The following is a 23,695-nucleotide window of genomic DNA, read 5'->3' as shown; positions in this document are numbered from 1 at the left end:
TATTTCAAAACAGAAATAAAGACCCCTCCCAATCTAGTGTGACATCGAAAGGAATTTACAGCCAAAGCAGGGAGAGGTGAATTTTTAAAATAATTCTGTTTCCATCTCTGATTTCCAAACCCCAACAGAGGGCAAGATCTGTCTGTCTGTTATCCCTTCTTTAGCTACCTTATTTATTGTTTCCTTCACCTTTCCTTCCTTCCATCCATCTTTTCCTCCCTTTTCTTCCTTCCCATCTGTCCTTGCCTGTCTATCTTATTTACTCACTCATTCACTCCATCTTTTCCTCCCTCCTCTCTACCTCCCTTTTTCCTTCTTTCCTTCCCCTCTCCTTTCCTGTCTGTCTTATTTAGTCACTCCATCATCCATCTTTTCCTCTCTACCTCCCTTATCTGTCCTTCCCCTCTTCCTTCTTGTCTAATTTACTCATACACTCCATCATTTTTTCCTCCTCTCTGCCTCCCTTTTCCTTCCTTCCCCTCTTCCTGCCTGTCTATCTTATTTACTCACTCACTCACTCACTCCATCCATCATCCATCTTTTCCTCCCTCTATCTCCCTTATCCATCCTTCCTTCCTATCTTATTTACTCACTCCATCCATCATCCATGTTTTCCTCCCTCTATCTCCCTTATTCTTCCTTTCTATCTAATTTACTCCATCCATCCATCCATCCATCCATCCATCCATCCATCCATCCACTCTGTCATATATGTATGTCTGCCTGCCTGCCTGCCTGCCTATCTATCTATCTATCTATCTATCTATCTATCTATCTATCTATCTATCTATCTATCTATCTATCTATCTATCTATCTATCTATCTCTATCACATCCCAATAATCCCTATGAAAAGATCCCTCATATAGCTGGGCCCCTTTCCCCCCCCTCCCCTGTGGAGTTTTCCTGTATTTACATAGAAGTCATTTCTCTCCCACCTCCCTCCCTGACCTCTCCCCCCCCCCCCCCCCGAGACCGAAAGGACCCAAGTGGGGAAAACCCAAACCGCACACACCTTTGTAGAGATTTTTCCTGCCGAAAGTGAAGACGGAGCGAAGTCCCGACTGTTCAAGGCTGGAGGCTGAGATGATCTGGGGAGAGTCACCTGGGCTGGGAGGGAGGGAAGGAGGCAGTTGGGGGGGGGGCACTGCAGCAGCCCCTGCAGAATCCTCTCCCAAGGTGGAAAGACCAGAAGGGGGCTGTTTCTCACCCACCCCTGGCTTCCTAAGGCACTTGGCGCACCTTGGCTGAGATGGAATTGAATCCCACGGATGGATAATACCTTGAGGATTCCACAGAGCAATTAACGCTGGGACCAAACCATCTCTTTTAAAGGTGGGGGGGAGAAGGAAGGGAGAGCTGATGGTAACACCCCCCCCCCTTTGCCCAGGCAGCCATTGCTTGAAAGCCAGGACTGGAAAGTGTGGGAGGGGGCTGGCATAGCCAGGCTCTGTTATGGAATAGAGGTTGATTTGAGGAGGGGGCACGAAAGGAAGAAGAAGCAGAGTCGAAAGAGAGTGGCTGGGTCCCTTTGTCAACCCCCCAACCCCTTGTGCCAATATGAACGCTGGGGAGCTGCAGTATTGCCAGCAATTGCTTTCATTTACAAATCTGACATCAACAGCCTTTTTAAAAAATAAAATCCCCCCCCCCTCCCAGTTCATTGGGCGTCAGGCTTCCAAAACCTGGCTCCTTTTGCTGCATCACCTTGGGAAAGGAAGACTGGGTGGAGACTCTGACGGGCATAATCAGGGTTAAACACAAGACGGGGTATAATCACAGAGGGAAGGAAGGAAAGAAGGAAGGGGTAGAGAGAGAAGGAAAGGAAGTGGGAGGGAATGAGAGAGAAGGAAGGGAGAAGGAGAAAGAAGAAAGAAAATGGGAGGGGGGAAAAGGAATCGGAAGGAAGGGAAGGAGAAAGAAGGAAAGGGAGGGAAGGAGAAAAAAGGAATGAGAAGGAAGGAAGGGGAAAGGAGGAAGGGGAGGGAAGGAGAAAAAGAAGGAAGGGGGAGGGAAGGAAAAAAGGAATGAGAAGGAAAGAAAGAAGGGAAGGAGAAGGAAGTGGGAATGAAGGAGGGAAAGAAAAGGAAGGGGAAAAGGAAGGAAGGGGAAGAGGAGAAAAAAGGAAGAGGGAAGGAGAAAGAAAGGAAAGGAAGAGGGAAGGAGGAAAAAGGGGTATTAACAATTGATACTAACTTAAATAGAGCTTCACAGCCTATATATATTGTTATGGCATTGGGCTGAATCTGGGCTGAATTATTTAATTCATATAATTATTCTTGAAATGGGTCTATATATGTTCTTCTAGCCCATGAAATGTTTTTAAAGCCCCCCCAAACATCCTGTTAACTCAATGTCTTGGTTCACACCTTATTCTAAGATCTGGTTTATTTAACCATTGACACAACATGCTTAGCCGTAAGGGCACAGCCAATTGTGGCTTATTAATTTAATTGCAGGTAAACAGATGGAAAATTTAACATAAAACCTGTACCAGGTCAATACTTCGTAAACAGGTACCTAGAGAATTGAACTCCAAATGGCTATTTCACGATACCATTAGATACATGTGTTCAATGTTCCTACCAAGATTAGCAAATTTCAACAGAGATAAAATATTCCTTTCCTAGGAATCTTATGCCTAGGCCACGAATATGGGGTTGTGTGAACCCAACTCATAAGGAAGCCTAAAATATATTTAATTATGAAATGAAAGACCTCTGTTTCAGAAGAAGAAGAGGCGAATAGAATAGAATTAGAGGAATAGAATAAGGAATAGAATAGAATTAGAGAAATAGAATTAGAAGAATAGAATAGAATAAGAGTTTAGAAGAAGCTCTTTCAAGCTGGAGGAGGAGGAGAATAGAATAGAATTAGGAATAGAATTAGAGGAATAGAATAAGGAATAGAATAGAATTAGAGAAATAGAATTAGAAGAATAGAATAGAATAAGAGTTTAGAAGAAGCTCTTTCAAGCTGGAGGAGGAGAAGGAGGAGGAGGAGAATAGAATAGAGTTAGGAATAGAATTAGAGGAATAGAATAAGGAATAGAATAGAGTAGAATTAGAAGAATAGAATAAGAGCTTAGAAGAAGCTCTTAGGAGGAGGAGGAGGAGGAGGAGGAGGAGGAGGAAGAAGAAGAAGAAGAAGAAAGAAAGAAAGAAGACTGGGTGTCCTTGGTGCTGAGCTGGGGGGTTTTCTTGCAGACGTTTCATGACCCAACTAGGTAATGTCATCAGTGCTACAAGGGAGGAGGAGGTGGAGGAGGAGGAGGAGGAAGAGGAGGTTGTGGAAGAAGAATAGGAAGAAGAAGAAGAAAGCCGAGGAGCCTTTGTTTGAAATCTCTTTATTTTCCTGAGTGAGCATCCTTCCTTCCCTCCAGCATCTTATTCAGAGAAAAGGCACCGAAGCGGTCCTCCGCTTGGGCCCGTCTCCATGGAAACGGGAGGCAGGCAGCCGCCGCCGCATCCCTCCGACCACGTGACTAAGAAGATGCTCTCGGCCGCAGCAGCAGCGTAGCAAAAAAAAAAAACTCCAACAGGCCCCTCCTCTCCTCCTCCTCCTTCCCCCCTCCCTCCTCGGGGGCGGGGCCAAACCCGGAAGAGGCAGCACCAGACCCACATTTGGGGAAAGCGAGGGGGGGGGGAAGAAGGGAGGGGAGACTTTAAAGGGAGAATCCAGAGGTGGAGCAGCAGCAGCAGCGCTGAAACTAATCCAGGTGCTTTGAAATTTTATTTTTTCTCCTAATAATGCAAACTGACAACCTCCCCCCCCTTGGCTTTCTTTCCCTACCCCCCCCCCCAACCCCACAATTAAGGTTTGCAATCTAGGCGATGGGACTTTTAAAAAGCCCCCCCTCCCCTTTTTCCCTTCTGCATTTCCCCCCCTCCCTATTTTCCTCCCCATTCTTGCAGACAGCATCTCTGATCCTTCTTTTTGCAATCCTGGTTGCCTCTATTAAACTGAGATGGGATGGTGATTTGTGGTTTGGAACAAGCTTCCCTCCTTTCCAAAGAAACTAAACCAAGATTTTTGGGGGGATACGGGGAGGGCTGCATGTGTCCTTGTCTCTAATTAAAAACCAGGATCCCTCACTTTATAATAAGAGGCCATGTCCTATTTTATTTTATTTATTTATTTCGTCAAGCATGAATTAGATAACATATATTAAGTATAAACATGATTTTGGATACATGAAATGTGTAGGAATAAAAAGAAACAATTCCCCTGTAATTTTTTTTTCTCTCCCTTGGGTGCAAAAAACAGGATGCCTTTGCGTTTGGATTTGTATATTGTTGTACTAAGCTTTGTATGGATGCCTTTTGTCAGTTTAAAAGAAATATGAATTAAGAATGCTTAGAATTTAACTAGAAGCTGCATCGGAGATAACTGGGGAAAAAGGGGGCTGTAATTCTAAAATTTTAAAGGCTGTTAGTTTGATTTGCCAGAGCATGGTAGCAAACGTTAACAGTATAAGTAAATTTAAAAGTGTGGCTTCGGAGAATTGTGAGAGATTCTGGTTCACAGTTGTGAAACAAAGACAGGCAAGGAACATTCCTGTAAATATTCTGTTGTGTGTTTAGTAACTTAAAAAGAGCCGGTGTATCTCTGAATCAGTTGGCATTGCTGTGTTTTGAATGGGGATTTCACTTTAAGCTCCCCATTGAGTTATTTATTTATTAAATGTTTATGGCGTCCATCTACCCTAAAGATTATTAAACCAGTAAAAAAAAAATAGAACATAACAAAATTAAGATTATGCAGATTGAAATATTGTTAAAAACTGTCCTAAAACTGCAACTAAGACTCCCAACTAAAACCACTACTACTAGGGAGTGTAACTTTGGAGCAGTAACTGATTTTAATCTCTTTTTTGTCCCAAGTTTTGCCTTCTTGCTTGAGGAAAGAAAAAAAATGAAAATACTTTTACTTTGGTTGAATATTAGTAAAGCTTTGCTCCTCAGAATTCTGAATTGGGAGCTTTGCACTGTAATAATTTAACTAACTATATTTATAAGCTTTTATCTTCCCTCTTTTACAGAAAGCATTTTGTTTTTTAAATGGTTCCAATTTAAGTGTTGGCTGTATTGAGAAGTAGGGACCAAATGTATCACAGTCCTTGAGAAAACATGTTTTTATTTATTATGTGTTTGTTTAGAAAATGTACAATTTCTGCCTCTGGAGTTGAGATGGGCAGCACCTACATTTAATAAATAAAATAAAAATATAATAAATAAAATTTATTAATTTTTATTACTTTTATTAAAATGTATTAACTTCCAACACTGGAAGTCTTTAAGAAGATGTTGGAGAGCCATTTGTCTGAAATGAGTGTTTCCTGCCTAGGCAGGGGGTTGAACTAGAAGACCTCCAAGGTCCCTTCCAACTCTGCTATTGTACAAAATAAAAACATACATTTCATAAATAAAATAAAAACACTCACAGTTGACTCTGGGCAGCTTACAAAAATAAAACCCCAATGCAAACCCCAAGAAACTTTCCGACAAACTGGGATTGTTTTTTTTAACATTCCACAGTCAGCGAACCGAGAATGTTGATTCTGACACCATTCTTTGTCAGCTTTACCCAGACAGAATTGGCAAAGGAAGGGGGTCAGAGGCTCACATATTTTTTTTTTGCAACGTGGGTTATAATTGCTCCATCCCATGATAACCTTCCCCCTCCCCCACTTTGCTGTTGAACCTCCTTCTCCAAGAAGCCTTAACGCTCACAGATCCTTGCAGGGAAAAGTTGAACCTGACGAAAGAGAATATGTGCCAAGAGTTTGCAAAATCCGACGTCTGCCATAACCCTGGATCTATTTTGTATTTTTTTTCCCCATTTTAGGAACTTTCTGTGCCCTGCGGAGCGGCGTCTAAAAGAACAGCCTAATTTCCTAAGAGGAGGCGACTTATTCCCCCCCCCCGCCTTCCCTCCCCATCCAGCATGTTCCGACTGTTTTTCTCATGAAGCCAAAACCGCTTTCCGAAAACCGCGATGTACCAGCGTCCCGTCTTCCCTCCGGTCCTTTCCGCCTGCGGAGAAAGCTTTTGACTCCCAGATTTAAAATTCACGACGAAGCTTTCATTGTTTTTTTCCCTTAAAATCCCTTCTCCGTTGGCGTAAGGAACTCCCGTTAACCTCGCTCGGCTTTTCCCCGCGGTGCCAAACCGCGGACGCTCGCCGCGGGGGTTGATCTCTAAACGCATCGACTTAACTCTCCTTGGATCCCGCGCCAACCGCCGCCATGTCGGCCAGTCCCGGACCGTTCTTGGTGTGGGTCCAAGAAGTTGCCTCCTTGCTGATGCTACGAGTGCGTCGCACGGTCCTGCAGACGGCCATTTTGTTCTGCGTGCTGCTGTTACTGCTCTGGGTCTCCATTTTCCTCTACGGCAGCTTCTATTACTCCTACATGCCGACGGTCAGTTATGTCAGCCCCGTCCACTACCAATTCAGGTTAGTTTGACGGATGGGGGTTTTGTAGCAGACTGGGTTAGTAGGAGATTATAGCAATAGCCCTTAGCTCTCTACATGGGGCTGTCCTTGAAGAGCACCCGGAAGCTTCAACTGGTCCAGAATGCGGCTGCGCGGGTTGTCATGGGGGCACCCAGGTACTCCCATGTTACACCCCTTTTAGGCGGCCTGCACTGGTTGCCAGTTGTCTTCCGGTGCGATTCAAGGTACTAATTATGACCTTTAAAGCGCTCCATGGCTTAGGCCCAGGATACCTGTGAGACCACCTACTGCCACCGGTAGCCTCCCATCGTCCAGTGCGATCCCACAGAGTTGGCCTCCTCAGGGTGCCGTCGGCCAGACAGTGTCAGCTGGTAACCCCCAGGGGGAGAGCCTTCTCTGTGGGAGCGCCTTCCCTCTGGAATGAGCTGCCCCGGGAGCTTCGTATAATCCCCGACCTCCGGTCCTTCCGACGCGCCCTAAAAAGTTGGCTTTTCCAGCAAGCCAGCCTGGCCGGGAACAAAACAAATCAAAGTATTGATTATTGTTCATTTTAATCTGAATTCTTTTAAAAAAATGTGTCATTGTTAATTTTAATTGGGTTTGGGGATATCCTACTTAATTTCTTTTTAACTTTTGTAGTATGTGTTTCTTTTAATGTTGTACGCCGCCCTGAGTCCTTGGGAGAAGGGCGGCATATAAATCGAACAAACCTCAAACCTTATATGCCGCTTCAGAGTGCTTTTACAGCCCTCTCTAAGCGGTTTACAGAGTCAGCCTCTTGCTCCACAACAATCTGGGTCCTCGTTTTACCCACCTCGGAAGGACGGAAGGCTGAGTCAACCTTGAGCTGGTCAGGATCAAACTGCTGGCTGTGGGCAGAGTTAGCCTGCAATACTGCATTAAGGAAGGAAGGAAGGAACGAAGGAAGGAAGTAAGGAAGGAAGGAAGGAAAGAAGGAAGGAAGGAAGGAAGGAAGGAAGGAAGGAAGGAAGGAAGGAAGGAAGGAAGGAACGAAGGAACGAAGGAAGGAAGGAAGGAAGGATGCATGGTTGGTTGGTTGGTTGGTTGGTTGGTAGGTAGGTAGGTAGGTAGGTAGGAAGGAAGGAAGGAAGGAAGGAAGGAAGGAAGGAAGGAAGGAAGGAAGGAAGGGCAATAGCAATCAAACTTAAACTTACATACCACTTCACAAACCTTTCCATTGCTAAGCAAGGAAGTTGTTAAAGCGAATTACTTCTGATTTGGCCATCTTTGGGTTTTTTTTGGCCACGGTTGTTAAGCGAATCAGTGCAGTTAAGTGAATCACATGGTCGCTAAGCGAATCGGTGTCCCGTTCCCCCCATTTGACTGCTTGTCAGAAGCTGACTGGCCAGTTCTCAAATAGTGACTCTGTCACCATTATAAATACACGCAAGTGCCCAAATTTTGATATCGTGACTGCAGCGTGGCGGGGGGGGGGGACAGTCGTAAGAGCGAGGAACCGTCATCGGTCACTTTTTTGTCAGTTCCATGGTCATTTTGAACAGGCGCTAAAGACATGGTGGTAAGTTGGGGACGACTTGTCATTCTTTGCCCCCCCCCAAAAAAATTACATGTCAAAACAAACAAAATAACTTCGTAAGCTTGAGATCTGCTAAAGGGTCGTCTGAATCTGATTCGGGACAACTCTGTGTGTTGTTGTTTTTTCAGGACAGACTGCGGCCAGGCTGGATCCGAACTTTGCTCCTTTCCTGTGGCCAACATTTCGTTCATCAAGGACAGCCGAGACCAGGTGACCGATTTTCAAAGACCAGTGGATGACCGCTGTGTTTTGAAATGAAATGGAATAAGGTTGCAGGAAACCAAAGTTGTACACTATTAGTTTTTCTTCTGTAGTTTTTGGTAATTCTGATTCCTCCTTCCCTCCTTCTACCCTCCCTCCCTCCTTCCCTCACCTTTATCTCCTTCCTTCCTCTCTTCTTCCCTCCCTCCCTCCTTTCTTTCCTCCTTCCTTCCCTCCCTCTTCACTCACACACCTTTAAATCCTTTCTTCCTACTTCCTTCCCTCCTTCCTTTCTTTCCTCCCTCTCTGTCTTTTCCCCTTTCCTTCCTTCCTTTGTTCATCTTTAGCTCCCCTCTTTTCTTCCTCACTCTCCTTTGTCACTGACCTCTTTCATTCCTCCCCTCTTTTTCTCCCTTCTTCCTTCCTTCCCTCCTTTTCTTTCTCCTCCCTCCCTTCCTTCCTCTCTTCCTCTTTAATTCCTTTTTTTCTCCCTTCCCTTCCTTCTTCTCGTTTATTCCTTCCCTTTTTCCTTTCCTCTTTCCCTTTCTTTCCCTCTGTCCCTCTGTCCCTCTTCCCCTTTCCTCCCTTCCTCCCTCCCTCTCCTTCCTTCCCTCTCCTTCCTTCCCTCCCTCCCTCTCCTCCCTTCCTTCCTTCCCTCCCCTCCCTCCCTCTCCTTTCTTCTTTCCTTCTGTCCCTCCCCTCCCTCTCCTTCCTTCTTTCCTTCCCTCTCCTCCCTTCTTCCTTTCTCCCTCTCTCCCTCTACTTCCTTCTTCCCTTTCCTCCCTCCCTCTCTCCCTCTCCTTCTTTCCTTCCCTCTCCTCCCTTCATTCCTTCCCTCTCCTTCCTTCCTTCCTCTCTCCCTCTACTTCCTTCTTTCCTTCCCTTCCTTCCTCCCTCCCTCTCTCTCTTCTTCTTCTTTCTTTCCTTCCCTCTCTCCTCCTTTCTTCCCTCCCTCCCTCTCCTTCCTTTCCTCCCCTCCCACCCTTCCTCCAACTTTGAAGGCAGATAAAATTAGGCTGTCAATAATTAGCTTTAATCGCCGCAGGCAATTAAAGGCAGGATACGGGGTAGATGTCTTTAGGCATATAGGTGCAAAGCACAGTGCCAGAGAAGGAAAATCAACACCATTTCAGCCAGGAACTTTCTGAAAGCTGCATGAGATGCTTTGAGGTTGGTTTGTGGGTTTTGTTTTTGAGTCTGTAGGATTGCATCAGAAAACGAGGTGAAATTCAGATCGGGCCTGAAATTCCCGGCTGGCGGTTTTATCTCGGCTGCTACGCCCGTTGGGTGCAGCCCGGCAATTAAGATGGGGGAGTTGATCGCCCCTTGCAACACCTGTTGAACTGACCCACCCACATGGGCGTTGCCAAACACACGGTCGTTCAGCGAGCCCGGCTTCCCCCATCGGCTGCGCTTGTCGGAAGCTGGCTGGGGAAGGTCGCAGAAGGCGAACTCGTGACTGTGGGATGCTACAAACTCATAACAGCAATAGCCTTTAGACTTATATACCGCTTCACGGTGCTTTTACAGCCCTCTCTAAGTGGTTTACAGAGTCAGCCTCTTGCCCCCCAACAATCTGGGTCCTCGTTTTACCGACCTCGAAAGGGCAGAAGGCTGAGTCAACCTTGAGCCTGGTGAGATTTGGACTGCCAAATCTCAGGCAGCCGGCAGAAGTAGCCTGCAACGCTGCATTCTAACCACTGGGAGGGAGGGAAGGAAGGAGAGAAGGAAGGAGGGAGGAAAGAAGGAAGGAATAGCAATATAATTTAGACTTATATACTGCTTCATGGTGCAGAACGATTGCGGGAACTGGGTAGGTCTAGTTTAATGAAAAGAAGGACCAGGGGAGACAGGATAGCAGTCTTCCAATATCTCAGGGGCTGCCCCAAAGAAGAGGGAGTCAAGCTATTCTCCAAAGCACCCAAGGGTAGGACAAGAAGCAATGGGTGGAAACTAATCAAGGAGAGAAGCAACTTAGAACTAAGGAGAAATTTCCTGACAGTGAGAACAATTAACCAGTGGAACAACTTGCCACTAAAAGTTGTGAATGCTCCAACAATGGACGTTTTTTAAGATGTTGGATAACCATTTGTCTGAAGTGGTGTAGGTTTCCTGCCTTGGCAGGGGGTTGGACTAGAAGACCTCCAAGGTCCCTTCCCACTCTTGTTATTCTATTCTTATTCTATTCTAATCCATTCTATTCCATTCCATTCCAATCCATTTTATTCCATTCTATTCTTCTATCCTATTCTATTTCTGTTCTATTCTATTCCATTCCATTCCATTCACATTCTATTCATATTCTATTTCTATTCTATTTCTATTCTATTCATATTCTACTCTATTTCTATTCATATTCTATTTCTATTCTATTCTATTTCTATTCTATTCATATTCTAATCCATTCTATTCATATTCATATTTTATTTCTATTCTATTTCTATTCTATTTTTATTCTATTTTTATTCTATTTCTATTCTATTCATATTCTATTTCTATTCATATTCTATTTCTATTCATATTCTATTTCTATTTCTATTTCTATTTCTATTTCTATTCCTATTCCTATTCCTATTCTGTTTCTATTCATATTCAATTTCTATTCAATTTCTATTCTATTCATATTCTATTCTAATCTATTTCTATTTCTATTCTATTTCTATTCTATTTCTATTCCATTTCTATTCTATTTTTATTCTATTTCTATTCTATTCTTCAAGGGCAGCCCCACGGAGAGCACATTGCAGTAGCCTAACCGGGAGATAACTAGGGCACGCATGACCCACGCAAATGAAGATTATTCTCTTCTTTTCCACCAGGTTCTCATGTACGGTCAACCTTACCGAATGTCCCTTGAGTTGGAATTACCCGAATCACCAGTCAACCAGAATCTGGGCATGTTCATGGTAGCCATTTCCTGTTACACGAAAGGTGGCCGCGTGATTTCTTCCTCCGCTCGGGCTGTAAGTTCTGGAATGTCGTAAGGATATCGAGAGATTCTCAGGGTGGATTAGATTGTTATTATTATTATTTTGATGGACAGGATCTGCCTTTTTTTGATCTTGACAACGGGTGGAGCGTTTCAATTAATCATCCCTTTATTAATTTCACACCGGGGGGGGGGAGGGATGGCTGAACCTCTTTGAAGTATCACAAAGGGGGAAAGTTTCGAACAAAACTTCTGCCAAAGATTTGTGGAGGGAACGGATCCTGAAAAAAAATTGGAATCCCCCACCCCACCCTTCATGATCTCCGCAGGGGGCAGCCGCCTGATTCTACCCTCTGGATTTGTTTAATTTCGCATTATTTATCGTATCCCGTATTTGTTATCTGGACAAGTGGTGGTTTTCTTGCAGACGTTTCTTGACCCAACTAGGTAACGTCATCCGTGCTAAAAGGGAGTGGGGTTTGTGGAGAGGTGGAGAGAGGGAGGAGGAGGAGGAGGAGGAGGAGGAGGAGGAGGAGGAGGAGGAGGAGGAGAAATAACTGTGGGGTCATAAGTGCTCTCTGAGCTTAGTTGCTTTCTTACAGACGTTACTTGACCCAACTAGGGAACGTCATCAGTGCTAAAAGAGAGTGGGGTTTGTGGAGAGAGGGAGGAGGAAGAGGAGGAGGAGGAGGAGGAGAGGAGGAAGAAGAAGGAGGAGGAGGAGGAGGAGAAGAAGAAGAAGAAGAAGAAGAAGAAGAAGAAGAAGAAGAAGAAGAAGAAGAAGAAGAAGAAGAAGAAGAAGAAGATGATGATGATGATTGTGGGGTCATAAGTGCTCTCTTGACCCAACTAGGTAACGTCATCAGTGCTAAAAGAGAGTGGGGTTTGTGGAGAGAGGGAGGAGGAAGAGGAGGAGAAGAGGAGGAAGAAGAGGAAGGAGAAGAAGAAGAAGAAGAAGAAGAAGAAGAAGAAGAAGAAGAAGAAGAAGAAGAAGATGATAATTGTGGGGTCATAAGTGCTCTCTTGACCCAACTAGGTAACGTCATCAGTGCTAAAAGAGAGTGAGGTTTGTGGAGAGAGGGAGGAGGAGGAGGAGGAAGAAGAAGAAGAAAAAGAAGAAGAAAGAAAATAATTGTGGGGTCATAAGTGCTCTCTGGTTGATTTCTTGTAAACGTTTCTTGACCCAACTAGGTAACGTCATCAGTGCTAGGTACAAATACACTCTTCCATTTGAATCAGGGGGGGAAAAACCCAGTATCTGTAATTCTTGGATTCTTGACTTCTGATTGGTGAATTTCCTTCCTTTTTTAGGCCATGTTGCACTATCGTTCGGGGCTGTTACAGATGATCGACACAATCGCTTTCTCCGGCCTCTTCCTCACTGGGTTTACAGAACAGAAACAAACGGTGGACGTTGAGCTCTATTCCGATTACAAAGAAGATTCGGTACGATCCTCTTTCTCCCCCTAAACAGCCTTGAATACAGATCCTTCGAGATCCCCCTCTTCTAATGCCGATATTAAGGAAACCGACCAGGGTTAGTCCTCGCGTTTACGACCGCAAATGGGCCCAGAATTTCCATGGCAGTTGCTAAGGGAGCCCTACCTGATTATATGACCTTTTTTTTTGGGGGGGGGGGGCTGGGGTTATAAGCAAATCACTAAAGTCGTTAAACGAATCGTGCGGTCATTAAGCGAATTTGCCTCCCGCCATGGCTGTCGGAAGCCGTCTGGGAAGGTCGCGAACAGCGATCAGAGGCTGCAACCCTTGCCCAAATTTCGATCCCGTGATCGCGGAGATGCCCCAGCGGTCGTAAGTATGAGGACTTGTTCTAAGTCCCCTTTTCCCGCGTTGGTGTAACTTCGCTAAACCAGCGGTTGTAAGTTGAGGACTTACCTGTATTTTTTAATGATTTTATAAGCCACCTTCACTGTTTATTCTACAGAAAGTCCTCGACTTGTTTAGTGACCAAAGTTACAACCGCACTCATAAAAGGGACTTATGACCGTTTTTCACACTTACAACCATTACAGCAACCGCCAAAGTCATGCGCTTGGCAACTGCTTCATAGTTATGACGGCCTCAGCGTCCCCGGGGTCACGCGATCCCCTTTTACCACCTTCATAGCCAACGGGGAAGCCAGTTTCGCTTAACGACCGTGTTAACTAACCGAATGACAGCAGCGATTCTCTTAACCACGGTGGCACGCAAGGTCGTAAAATGGGGCAAAAGTCACTTCACCAATGTCACAACTTAGCAAACATAAATGCGGGGCTCCGTTGTGGTTGTGCATTGAGGACTAGCTGCCTGGTCAAAGAAGGCTCTGTTTTATTTTATTCGGTCTACACTCCTGTAGGCAAAAACAACCAGCCGAGCGAGAGATTTGATCTCGGGTCTTCTCCGTGAGATTAAGTCAGCTTGTTGATTTAGAAGCTGTCCCGGCATGTTGGATTTTTGATTTGCCAATCTGGCCAGTGGGAGTTGAAATCCAGCACTTCTGGAAAGTGTGTGTTTTTCTGTATGTGTGTGTGTGTGTGTGTGTGTCAAGTCTGGATTAGTTGTGTTGCAATGCTGTAATGCAGTGTTTCTTAACCTCAGCAACCTTAGGACACATGGACTTCAACTCCCAGAATTCTCTAGTCCGCCCCTCTTAAAGCATGCTGACTGGGGAATTCTGGGAGTTGAAGTCCACCCCTCTTAAAGCATGCTGACTAGGAAATTCTGGGAGTTGAAGTCCACCCATCTTAAAGCACACTAGCTGGGGGATTCTGGGAGTTGAAGTCCATCCCTCTTAAAGCATGCTGATTAGGGAATTCTAGTTGAAGTCCACCCGTCTTAAAGCACACTAGCTTGGGGATTCTGGGAGTTGAAGTCCTTCCATCTTAAAGCATGCTGACTAGGGAATTCTGGGGGTTGAAGTCCACCCGTCTTAAAGCACACTAGCTGGGGGATTCTGGGAGTTGAAGTCCATCCCTCTTAAAGCATGCTGATTAGGGAATTCTAGTTGAAGTCCACCCGTCTTAAAGCACACTAGCTTGGGGATTCTGGGAGTTGAAGTCCACCCCTCTTAAAGCATGCTGATTAGGGAATTCTGGGAGTTGACGTTCACCCGTCTTAAAGCACACTAGCTTGGGGATTCTAGGAGTTGAAGTCCTAGAAGTCCTTAAAGCATGCTGATTAGGGAATTCTGGGAGTTGACATCCACCCGTCTTAAAGCACACTAGCTTGGGGATTCTGGGAGTTGAAGTCCATCCCTCTTAAAGCATGCTGACTAGGGAATTCTGGGGATTGAAGTCCACCCGTCTTAAAGCACACTAACTTGGGGATTCTGGGAGTTGAAGTCCACCCGTCTTAAAGCATGCTGATTAGGGAATTCTGTGAGTTGAAGTCCACCCGTCTTAAAGCACACTAGCTGGAGGATTCTGGGAGTTGAAGTCCACACGTCTTAAAGCACACTAGCTTGGGGATTCTGGGAGTTGAAGTCCACCCGTCTTAAAGCATGCTGACTAGGGAATTCTGGGAGTTGAAGTCTACACAGCTTAAAGTTGCTAAGATTCAGAAACAGTGCTGTGATTTTGATTTTATTTTAACGAATTTTCCCAAATGCCTGATCCTTGAATTTCCACTAGAGGGGACTAAGATCCCACTGATTCCCTGTCCATCTTAGACAATAAGAGTTCAGAAGTTTCCGTAGCAAATCTCCTCCTGTTCATAGTTTGGTCTAGGGATGGTGACAAGCCACTTTAAAATTGGCTTTTCTTTCGCCTGCTTCTTTCCAATCCTTTCTTGGTTTTAAAAGTTTTAATATTGTCAGGTAGCCGCAAAACTCACTTAAAACAACAGAGATTTTGGGCTCAATTGTGGTTGTAAATCAAGGACTGCCTGCAGAGTGTTTGAGCATGGAAATTTTTCTTCTAATTCACAGGCCCTGCAATTGCTAAATAATCTGAGACAGAAACGTAACAAGCAGGGGGAAAAAACCAGCCTTGTTTTTATGTTTAATTTTTCTCTTTCCTTTTAGTATATTCCCACCATCGGGGCAGTGATTGAAATCCAAACGACTAGAATCCAGATTTATGGGGCGCAGCTGAGAATTCACGCACATTTCACTGGTTTGCGGTAAGAGGGAGAGAGAGAGACAGAGAGACAGAGGAGAAAGAGAGACAGGGAGAGAAGAGAGAGAGAGACAGAGAGAGACAGAGAGAGGAGAGAGAGAGACAGGGAGGGACTGAGAGACAGAGAGAGAGAGAGAGGAGTGAGAGAGGGAGAGAGAAAGACAGAGAGGGAGAGAGAGAGGGAGAGAGAGAGGGAGAGAGAGAGAGAAGACAGAGACAGGAGAAAGAGAGACACAGAGAGAGAGACAAAGAGAGACAGAGAGGAGAGAGACAGGAGGAAGGGAGAGAGACAGAGAGAGAGAGGAGGGAGGGAAAGAGCGAGAGGGAGAGACAAAGACAGGAGAGACAGAGAAGACAGACAGACAGAGAGGAGAAAGAGAGACAGAGAGAGACAGGAGAGAGAGAGAGAGAGAGAGAGAGAAAGAAGAAATAGAGAGGTGAGAGTGAGTGAGTCTCAACTGAATGGCTGGGAAGGAAGAAAATTCTTATTTATTTTTTTCCCTACACAAAGCAATAAACATGGGGAAGATTTTCCAGTTTGAATTGGAAACAGAGGAGAAATTTAGGGTGGCCAGGCAAATCCAAACGAATTTAAGAAGATTTAAATTAAAAAAAAACTTTCTAAAGTCACAAACACGGCTGTTGCAATAACTGCAAATTGCTCAAATCTCATCTGTTGAGTCAGCTGGAATATCCACCCTGCAAATTTCTAGATTTCCAGACCGATTCTTCCCTGCTAAAATTTGAAAGAGGCTTGAAGAGCTGGTTCTTCTCTTGAGTTTTATCGGGGGTGGGGTGGAGGCGCGTGGATGAATTATTTATATAGATAGGCCTCGACTTACGACCATGTTTCTGAAGTTACGATAACACAGAGAGAAGGCAAGTCTGGGAGAGAACCTTACAGCATTCAACAAAAGTTGTTCTGATTTAGGCTTTCCCCAAAAAAGTACGAAGCAAATTCCTGGTCCTATTTTAGGACCAGGAAACCTATTTTATTAAACGAATGTGAATTCCTCTCATTCACCTTCAGCCAAGGCCTGACAAACAGTGTTTAAAAGGTGTATTTATGACCACAGACCTTATCTATCTTGGAAAGCTGCCAATATTTTCCAAATGAGTGCAAAGAAAGGCTGGGCACAGAGTCTCTGAGATTCGGGGACAGATCTTCACACTCCTGAAACGAATCTTAACGACCGAAGGAACAAATTGTTTCCTGCAAAAGCCCACTCCCCTTTCGCTCCTCTTTTATGTCCTCTGGGAGGGGCCATTCACAGTCCACCTGTGGCTTTACTCCCAAGTCCACCCTGATTTCTTAGATGTTCTTTTCTTTTGGCCACTCTGCGCATACGCACACTGGGAACAGGCTCCAGCTGTTCTTCTGCCTCACTGATGTCCAACTCCAAAGGCAGCTGAGAACTGTCAGATGGCTCTGGCCTTCTCTCTCCGACACAGAGCCCGAGCCTCCCCCAGACTCCATGACTGGCCCAGGTTCCTCCCCAACCCTCCTCACTGCCCGAATCTGCTGCCAGTTCCACCGTCCACTAGCGGGCAACAGCAGAAAGTGAAATCCGACAACTAAGTTCCGAATTGAAGGATCAAAATACCGAGATACATGAGGGTGAACTTCTAAACCCATTGTTTTTCTCGTCTTTGGCCCCACAGGTATCTCCTCTACAATTTCCCGGTGACTTCGGCCATTTTGGGTGTCGTTAGCAACTTCATGTTTCTCAGCGTCATCGTCCTTTTCAGCTACCTGCAGTGGATCTGGGGCAGTTTGTGGCCTAAAGAAACTCTCTCTGTACAGGTGTGTGTTTTGGGACGAGGTTTGCTTTGGCCTGCTGCGGCGCGCGCGCGCACACACACAGAGGCACCGCACAACTTTTCAGCCGTGAGCGAGTTTTCCCCATTTTACCTGCTCCTCCCAGTTCGATGCTCTGTGTGCGATAAAGAATCATTTATTTGCCATGAGATGGGCAGCAAATAAATGATCTTAACACAGAAAGCATATGAAGAACAGTTGCAGGAATTGTGGGTATTGTTCTGACCGAGGATTCCCAAGAGCAGGAAGCCAACTCCTCCTTGTCCCAACAAAAACCCCTTTTATTAATTGACGGTGAATTCTGCTCATTCACATCCAGCAAAGTCTTTCGAGGGAGGATTTACGGTCACAGACCTTATCTGGCTTGGAGAGCTGCCAGGCACAGATCTGCAGAACTTGGCCAGGAGGCTCGGAGAGTCACGAACCAATGAAGCGAACTAATGGTCTCCTGCAAACTCCACTCCCCTGTTGCTCCTCTTTTATTCCCTCTGGGAGGGGCCATTCACCGTCCACCTGTGGCCTTCCTCCCAAGTTGACCCCTGTTCTTTAGCTGTTCCCTTCGTGTCTGGCAACTCTGCACATGCACACACTGGGAACAGGCTCCAGCTGTTCTTCTGCCTCAAAGATGTCTGACTCTGAAGGCAGCTGATAACTGGCGTACGGCCCTGGCCCCCTCTCTGTCTCTGACACAGAGCCCTCACCAGAGCCTTCCCCAGACTCCAGGACTGGCCCAGGTTCCTCCCCAACCCTCCTCACTGTCTGACTCTGCTGCCAGCTTCATTGGCCGCTGGCAAGCCACAACAGGTCAATTGCCTCCTTTAGCGCCTTATGTCGAGATCTACCTGAACTAGGCATCAAAAAAAAACCTTCACGAACTCAACAAATAGACAACTATCATTGCTGGACTGAGTCCCAATGAAATAATTGATCGCTTTCTGTTTTGTTTTGTTTTTCCATTTCCAAACAGATCCCAGGCCGGGAGAAATCTGGACCCGTCCAAATCTTGGATGATTCACGTCGACAGGTTGTGTTTCCTAAAGAAGGTGAGAGTCGGTTGTGATCGGACTCACAACTCTCAGTTCAATCGCGAAGGAACGGAGAGGCAAAAATTGTCATCAAAGACACGATTGCCGGGTGACCGAATCGCAATTGTGCGACTGCCAAGGCGCCCTGTGGATCATAAGCAAAAACAACGGCTCTTAATTAATTTGCAGTGCCGTTTGTGATGTTGAACAGTTATTAAGTGAATGGTCGTAAGTCGAGGAATACCTGTAATCGGCTTCCCCCCCTTTCCCCCCCCCCCAGGAGGTGATGTAGAAGAAGAGACTTCTCTGCCGCAGCCAGAAGACGTCGGAGTTGCCGAAGGAGAGAAATTGTCCCAAGCAGGTGTGTTGATTTTAAATGCTCTTTTCTTTTTCGGACAAGACTCAAAATTCATCTCAAGTAACGCTAGGTTTGTTTGCCGGGATGAGTGCGAACATCAGTGGGGTGGTGGCGTAGAGGTGGAACCCTCGCCTCATAATCAGGAGGCTGTGAGTTCGATCCTAGGTAGTGGCTGTAATATTTCTCTCTCTGGCCACAATGAGAACATATCTGCTGAACAAAACTCCGCTCTGGCAACAAGAGTGGCATCCGGCCAGTAAACACTCCACTCCATTCAATTGCCTAGACTCAACCCCGCAAAGGATTATGGGTTCATTAAAAGGAAATGATGATCAGTCCGAACATCCAAGCAATCTTAGGGTCAGCTTTCCTGGGCCTTTGATCATCTTTTCTACAGATAGTCCTCGAATTACAGTTGTTCAGTTAGTGACCATTCCAAGTTACGGAAAAAGGACCATTTTTCACAATTACAACCGTTGCAGCATTTCAGTGGTCACGTGATCAAAATTCAGATGCTTGGCAACGGGTTCATATTTGCGACCGTTGCTATGTCCAAAAGTCACGTGATCCCCTGTTGCGACCTTCTGAAAGTCAGTGGGGAAAGGCAGATTCACTTAACAACCATGTTAGTAATTTAATAACTACAGTGACTCACTTAACAACTGTGGCAAGAAAGGTCGTAACATGGAGCACAATTGACCTAACAATTGTCTCCTTTAGCAACAAACGTATTGGGCTCAATTGCGGTCATAACTCAAGGACTACCTGTAGAACAAGTGCTTCTTCTCGCATTAGTGTTTTACTTGAATGCACAGATAGTCCTCGACGTACGACCACAATTGAGCCCAAAATGTATGTTGTTAAGTGAGAAATGTTGTTAAGGGACATTTTACAACTTTCTTTGGCGCATTGTGAAGGGAATCACTGCATTTCTTACGTTAGTCACGACGTCGTTAAGTGAATCTGGGTTCCTTGTTGACTCGGCTCGTCAGAAGGTCGCAAAAGGGAATCGCGTGACCCCGGTACACTGCGACCGTCATAAGTCTTGAGTCAGCTGCCAAGCATCCGAATGGAAATCGCATGGTCACCGGGATGCTGCAGTGGTTTAAGGGTGAAAAAACAGTCCCAAATCACAATTTTTTCAGTGTCGTTGTCACTAAACAGTCACTAAATGAACTGTTGTAAGTCGAGGACTTGCCTGTACAGGATGGTACACTTAGAATTGTTTTCGTTTTCTCAATTTTACTCCCCTCGATCTTCTGCAGAGTCTACGAAAGAGGTGAAGAAAAGCAGCCTTGAAAAATCTGATTTAGGAATGGAATCCGGTATGACCGCCAGCTCAAACGAAGGTGATTTGATATTCTTTTGCAATGCCTTGCGCTTGCTTTTTTCTACAGGAAGTCCTCGAATTGCAACCAATTCGTTTAAGCGACCATTCACAGTCACGATGTGAAAAAAGTGAGTTACGACCGGCCTTCTCTTTGGCGGTCAGTTTTAATCCTGAGTCCGGCCTGATTTTACAAGCGTTTTTCGGCACGGCGGTTAAGCAAATCGCTGCAGTCACTAAGAGAATCGTGCGGTCGCTAAGAGAATCTTGCTTCCTCCCATTGATTCCGCTTGTCAGAAGCTATCTGGGAAGGTCGCGGACGACGGGATTTGTATAATCCCAGAATCCCTGCTCCTGGGATTATACAATTATCGTAATAGATACATACCAGTTGCTATATGGTGTGGTGGCCTAGAGGTGGAGCTCTCGCCTCACAATCAGAATATTTCTCTCTCTGGGCACAATGAGAATATTATCTGCTGAACAAAACTCCGCACTGGCGGGAGGTAAGGCATCCGGCCAGTAAAACATTCTGTTAGCTCCATTTAGTTGCCCAGACTCCACCCCGCAAGTGATTATTATGGAGTTATTAAAAGAAGATGCCGGTTGCCAAGCATGCGAATTTTGATCAGGTGTCCGTGGGATTTGAGGGCCGGTCGCAAGTCCTTTTTTCAGCGCCATTGTAATAATTTTGAGCGGTCGTTAAGTGAATTTGAGGATTTTCTGTATCTTTCAAAGTCTTCTCCACCCCAAAAGTACCGATCCTTTGAGATTCTTGCGGACCCCAAAAACCAGCTTTATAACCCTATGGCGTGCCAGCTCCCCCTCCCCCCCCCCCGTTACACAATTTGGGGTGCCCGCATCAACGCCGATCATGCCACTCCCCCCACTGTCCTTCAGATCCTAATTTTTTCGGGTGGGGTTGTTCCTTTTTTGACAGAGGCAGAATATGATGTTCCGGACGAGACCCCCCTGCTTACTGAGGTCAATCTTCCTGCCCCTTCCTCGGAGGGGAACAGCTCGGACCTGTTGCCCCCCTTGTCCCAGACTCTCACGCACAGCTCGGAAGTCCGCCAGAGAAGCGCCTGTTCCAGTTCCTGATTGGTCACGGGTTCGAGTCCTGCCAGGAAGCTGCCCACACTACACTCCCGGAGTAGCCCGCCCGCAGGCCTCGCTCCCTCCCAAGGGCTTGTATTTTACTCCTTGCTTATGTTTACATTCCAATCCCTTCTCCTCACACACGGAACACTCTAAGTTAAATAAAAAAGTTGGAACGGCGAGCCGCTCACCGACGTTCTCGTGATCAACCCCCCCCCCTTCCGCCCCCCTCCTCCGAAGAATGGGAATGGAGAGAACTTGGGTTTGAGATGTTCAGGAGTCTTCCACTTATGACAGTACTCCTCGAGTTACGTCGGACCTACCTGGGGGCTACTCACGACCCAGATTTGAAGTTCTGATGGTTCCCCCCCCCAATCCAGTGGCAGGACTGATGTGTTTGACACCTGGACTGTATGTGCAGCCATACCAAATACTCTTTCCTCCTCCTATTTTTCCTCACACAACAATCCTGTGAGGTGGGTTGGGCTGAAAGAGAAGGACTGGCCTAAAAACACCCAGCCGGCTCTCATGCCTATTGCAGGACTAGAACTCACCGACGCCTGGTGATTGGCCTAAAGTCACTCAGCTGGTTTTGTTTCTAGGTCAAAACTAGAACTCCCTGTCTCCTGGTGATTGGCCCAAAGTCACCCAGTGGGCTTTCATGGCTAAGGCCGAACTAGAACTCACCATCTCCTGGTGATTGGCTCACAGTCGCCCAGTTGGTTTTTGTTCCTAAATCAAAACTAGAACTCCCTGTCTCCTGGTGATTGGCCCAATGTCACCCATCTGGCTTTCATGCCTAAGGCCGGACTAGAACTCACCATCTCCTGGTGATTGGCTCACAGTCGCCCAGCTGGTTTTTTTTCCTAAATCAAAACTAGAACTCCCTGTCTCCTTGGGATTAGCCCACACTCACCCAGCCAGCTTTCATGCCTAAGGCCGGACTAGAACTCACCGTCTCCTGGTGATTGGCTCACAGTCGCCCGGCTGGTTTTTGTTCCTAACTCAAAACTAGAACTCCCTGTCTCCTGGTGATTGGTCCAAAGTCACCCATCTGGCTTTCATGCCTAAGGCTGGACTAGAACGCACCGTCTCCTGGTAATTAGCTCAAAGTCGCCTGGCTGGTTTTTGTTCCTAAATCAAAACTAGAACTCCCTGTCTCCTTGGGATAAGCCCAAAGTCACCCATCTGGCTTTCATGCCTAAGGCCGGACTAGAACTCACCGTCTCCTGGTGATTGGCTCAAAGTCGCCCGGCTGGTTTTTGTTCTTAAATCAAAACTAGAACTCAGTGCTTAACCACTAGACCCAACTGCCTTAAAAAATCACACTTTGCTCCATTTAGTGGCTAAGTCCTCTTGACCCCAAGGTGCAATTATCCAGGTTTTGGATTTGGGAGTCCACACTCCCCCACGTTGTGGCTTTGTGTTGTGTGAATTTAACCCCAGGCAAGCCGCAAGGAAAGCTGGTATTTTCAGCCGCTAGTAAATTCTGGTAACGCTACACAATTTTTTCTCCCCAGTCATCTCTGGAATGCGATTGTAAACCATCGGAGCTTGCTGACTAATTTGCAAACAAAAGGGACCCCAATTTGTTGTTTGTGGAAGGCAAACAAGACATTCCTCCACATTGTTTCTGGGTTTCTGGAAGGCCACAGAGAGAGGGGGGAAAAAACCCTGCCTACCCTGGGCTCTCCTGAAATGCCGGCGTTTTAAAACGCTTGTGGATGGGAAGGCAAGTTTCTAGTCCTCTGTGAAAGGCGGCTAAGGAAAAAGGGATATTGGAAAAACAAAAAAAACAAATCAATCCAGGAAACGTTTTGTTTTGAAATCTAAATGGAGCCAGGATGCGGTTTGGGAAATAGAATAATTTCAATTTTTTTTAAAAAAAATCTTAATTTTGCATAATTCGGATGGTCCAATTTCATTCTTCCCAGTCCTGGAATTTTCTGCAGAGGTTCTGGTAGGTTCCTTGATCCACTGTATTTTTCAGACTATAAGTGTATAAGACACACCAAGATTTTGAAGAGATAAGTAAGAAAAAAAAAAGGTTTTGTCCTCCCCGGCCCCCAGCAGCACTCGGCAGGTTTCAGCAGGGCTGGGAGAAAGCAAAAACGCCTCCGTTTTTGCAAAAAATGGGCGTATTTTTGCCTTCCCCCAGCCCTGCTGAAGCCTGCAGAGTAATGCTTGGGGTATGGGGAAGGCAAAAACATCTCCATTTTTGCAAAAAAATGGGATGCAGGGATGGGCTTCGAGAGGCCAAAAATGGCTGTATTCGGTGTATAAGACGCACCAACATTTCCACGCTCCTTTAGAGGGGGAAAAGGTGCGTCTTATACTCCAAAAAATACAGCACATTTTCTCTTTTTCTCATGAATCGTTGTGAGGACATGAGGTCCTGTCTAGCCAGCTGTTTTTTTTAATTTTATTTTCCAATTTAACTTTGAGTGGGGAGTGTCCCGTCCCTCTCCGTTTCCACCCTCTTATTTCTGGGAAGGACTGTCTACATTCCACAAACCGCAAATAAATCTGGTATTAGCCAACTTTGGGCTGGCTCTCGCCTCCAGGGCCCCCCACCCTTCAGGGACGTGCGTAATTACACACACCTCCTGCCAGCCACACCGATCGCAATGCGTTAGTCAATTGAACCGCTGTTGTGTCACAATTCCGCTAGACCTCAGCTGGTAATTTTTAAAATATTTTTCCATGATAAATCTCTACAGATAATCCTTGACTTACAACGGAACTGTTCCACCTTACAACAGAACGAGAGAGAGAAAAACTGATTTGCAACTGGTCCTCGGACTTACGAC

The 23,695-nt window shown here is 45.9% G+C and overlaps 1 protein-coding gene across 1 annotated transcript; it reads left to right on the top strand.

Annotated features, from left to right (window-relative positions):
- Positions 1-3,618: 3,618 nt before the first annotated feature.
- BSCL2 (BSCL2 lipid droplet biogenesis associated, seipin) lies at positions 3,619-21,113 on the top strand. The gene is made up of 11 exons (XM_032234415.1): positions 3,619-3,717; positions 5,847-6,455; positions 8,142-8,223; positions 11,034-11,177; positions 12,455-12,589; positions 15,165-15,262; positions 16,921-17,062; positions 18,045-18,120; positions 18,383-18,463; positions 19,726-19,809; positions 20,728-21,113. Exons 2-11 carry the CDS (start codon positions 6,247-6,249, stop codon positions 20,886-20,888), a joined length of 1,212 nt encoding a protein of 403 aa, XP_032090306.1. The 5' UTR covers positions 3,619-3,717; positions 5,847-6,246; the 3' UTR covers positions 20,889-21,113.
- Positions 21,114-23,695: the final 2,582 nt, after the last annotated feature.

The sequence above is a fragment of the Thamnophis elegans genome, chromosome 17 (genome assembly GCF_009769535.1).
Source record: "Thamnophis elegans isolate rThaEle1 chromosome 17, rThaEle1.pri, whole genome shotgun sequence".
NCBI lineage: Eukaryota > Metazoa > Chordata > Lepidosauria > Squamata > Colubridae > Thamnophis > Thamnophis elegans.
This window is presented reverse-complemented; position numbering and strand designations above follow the sequence as displayed.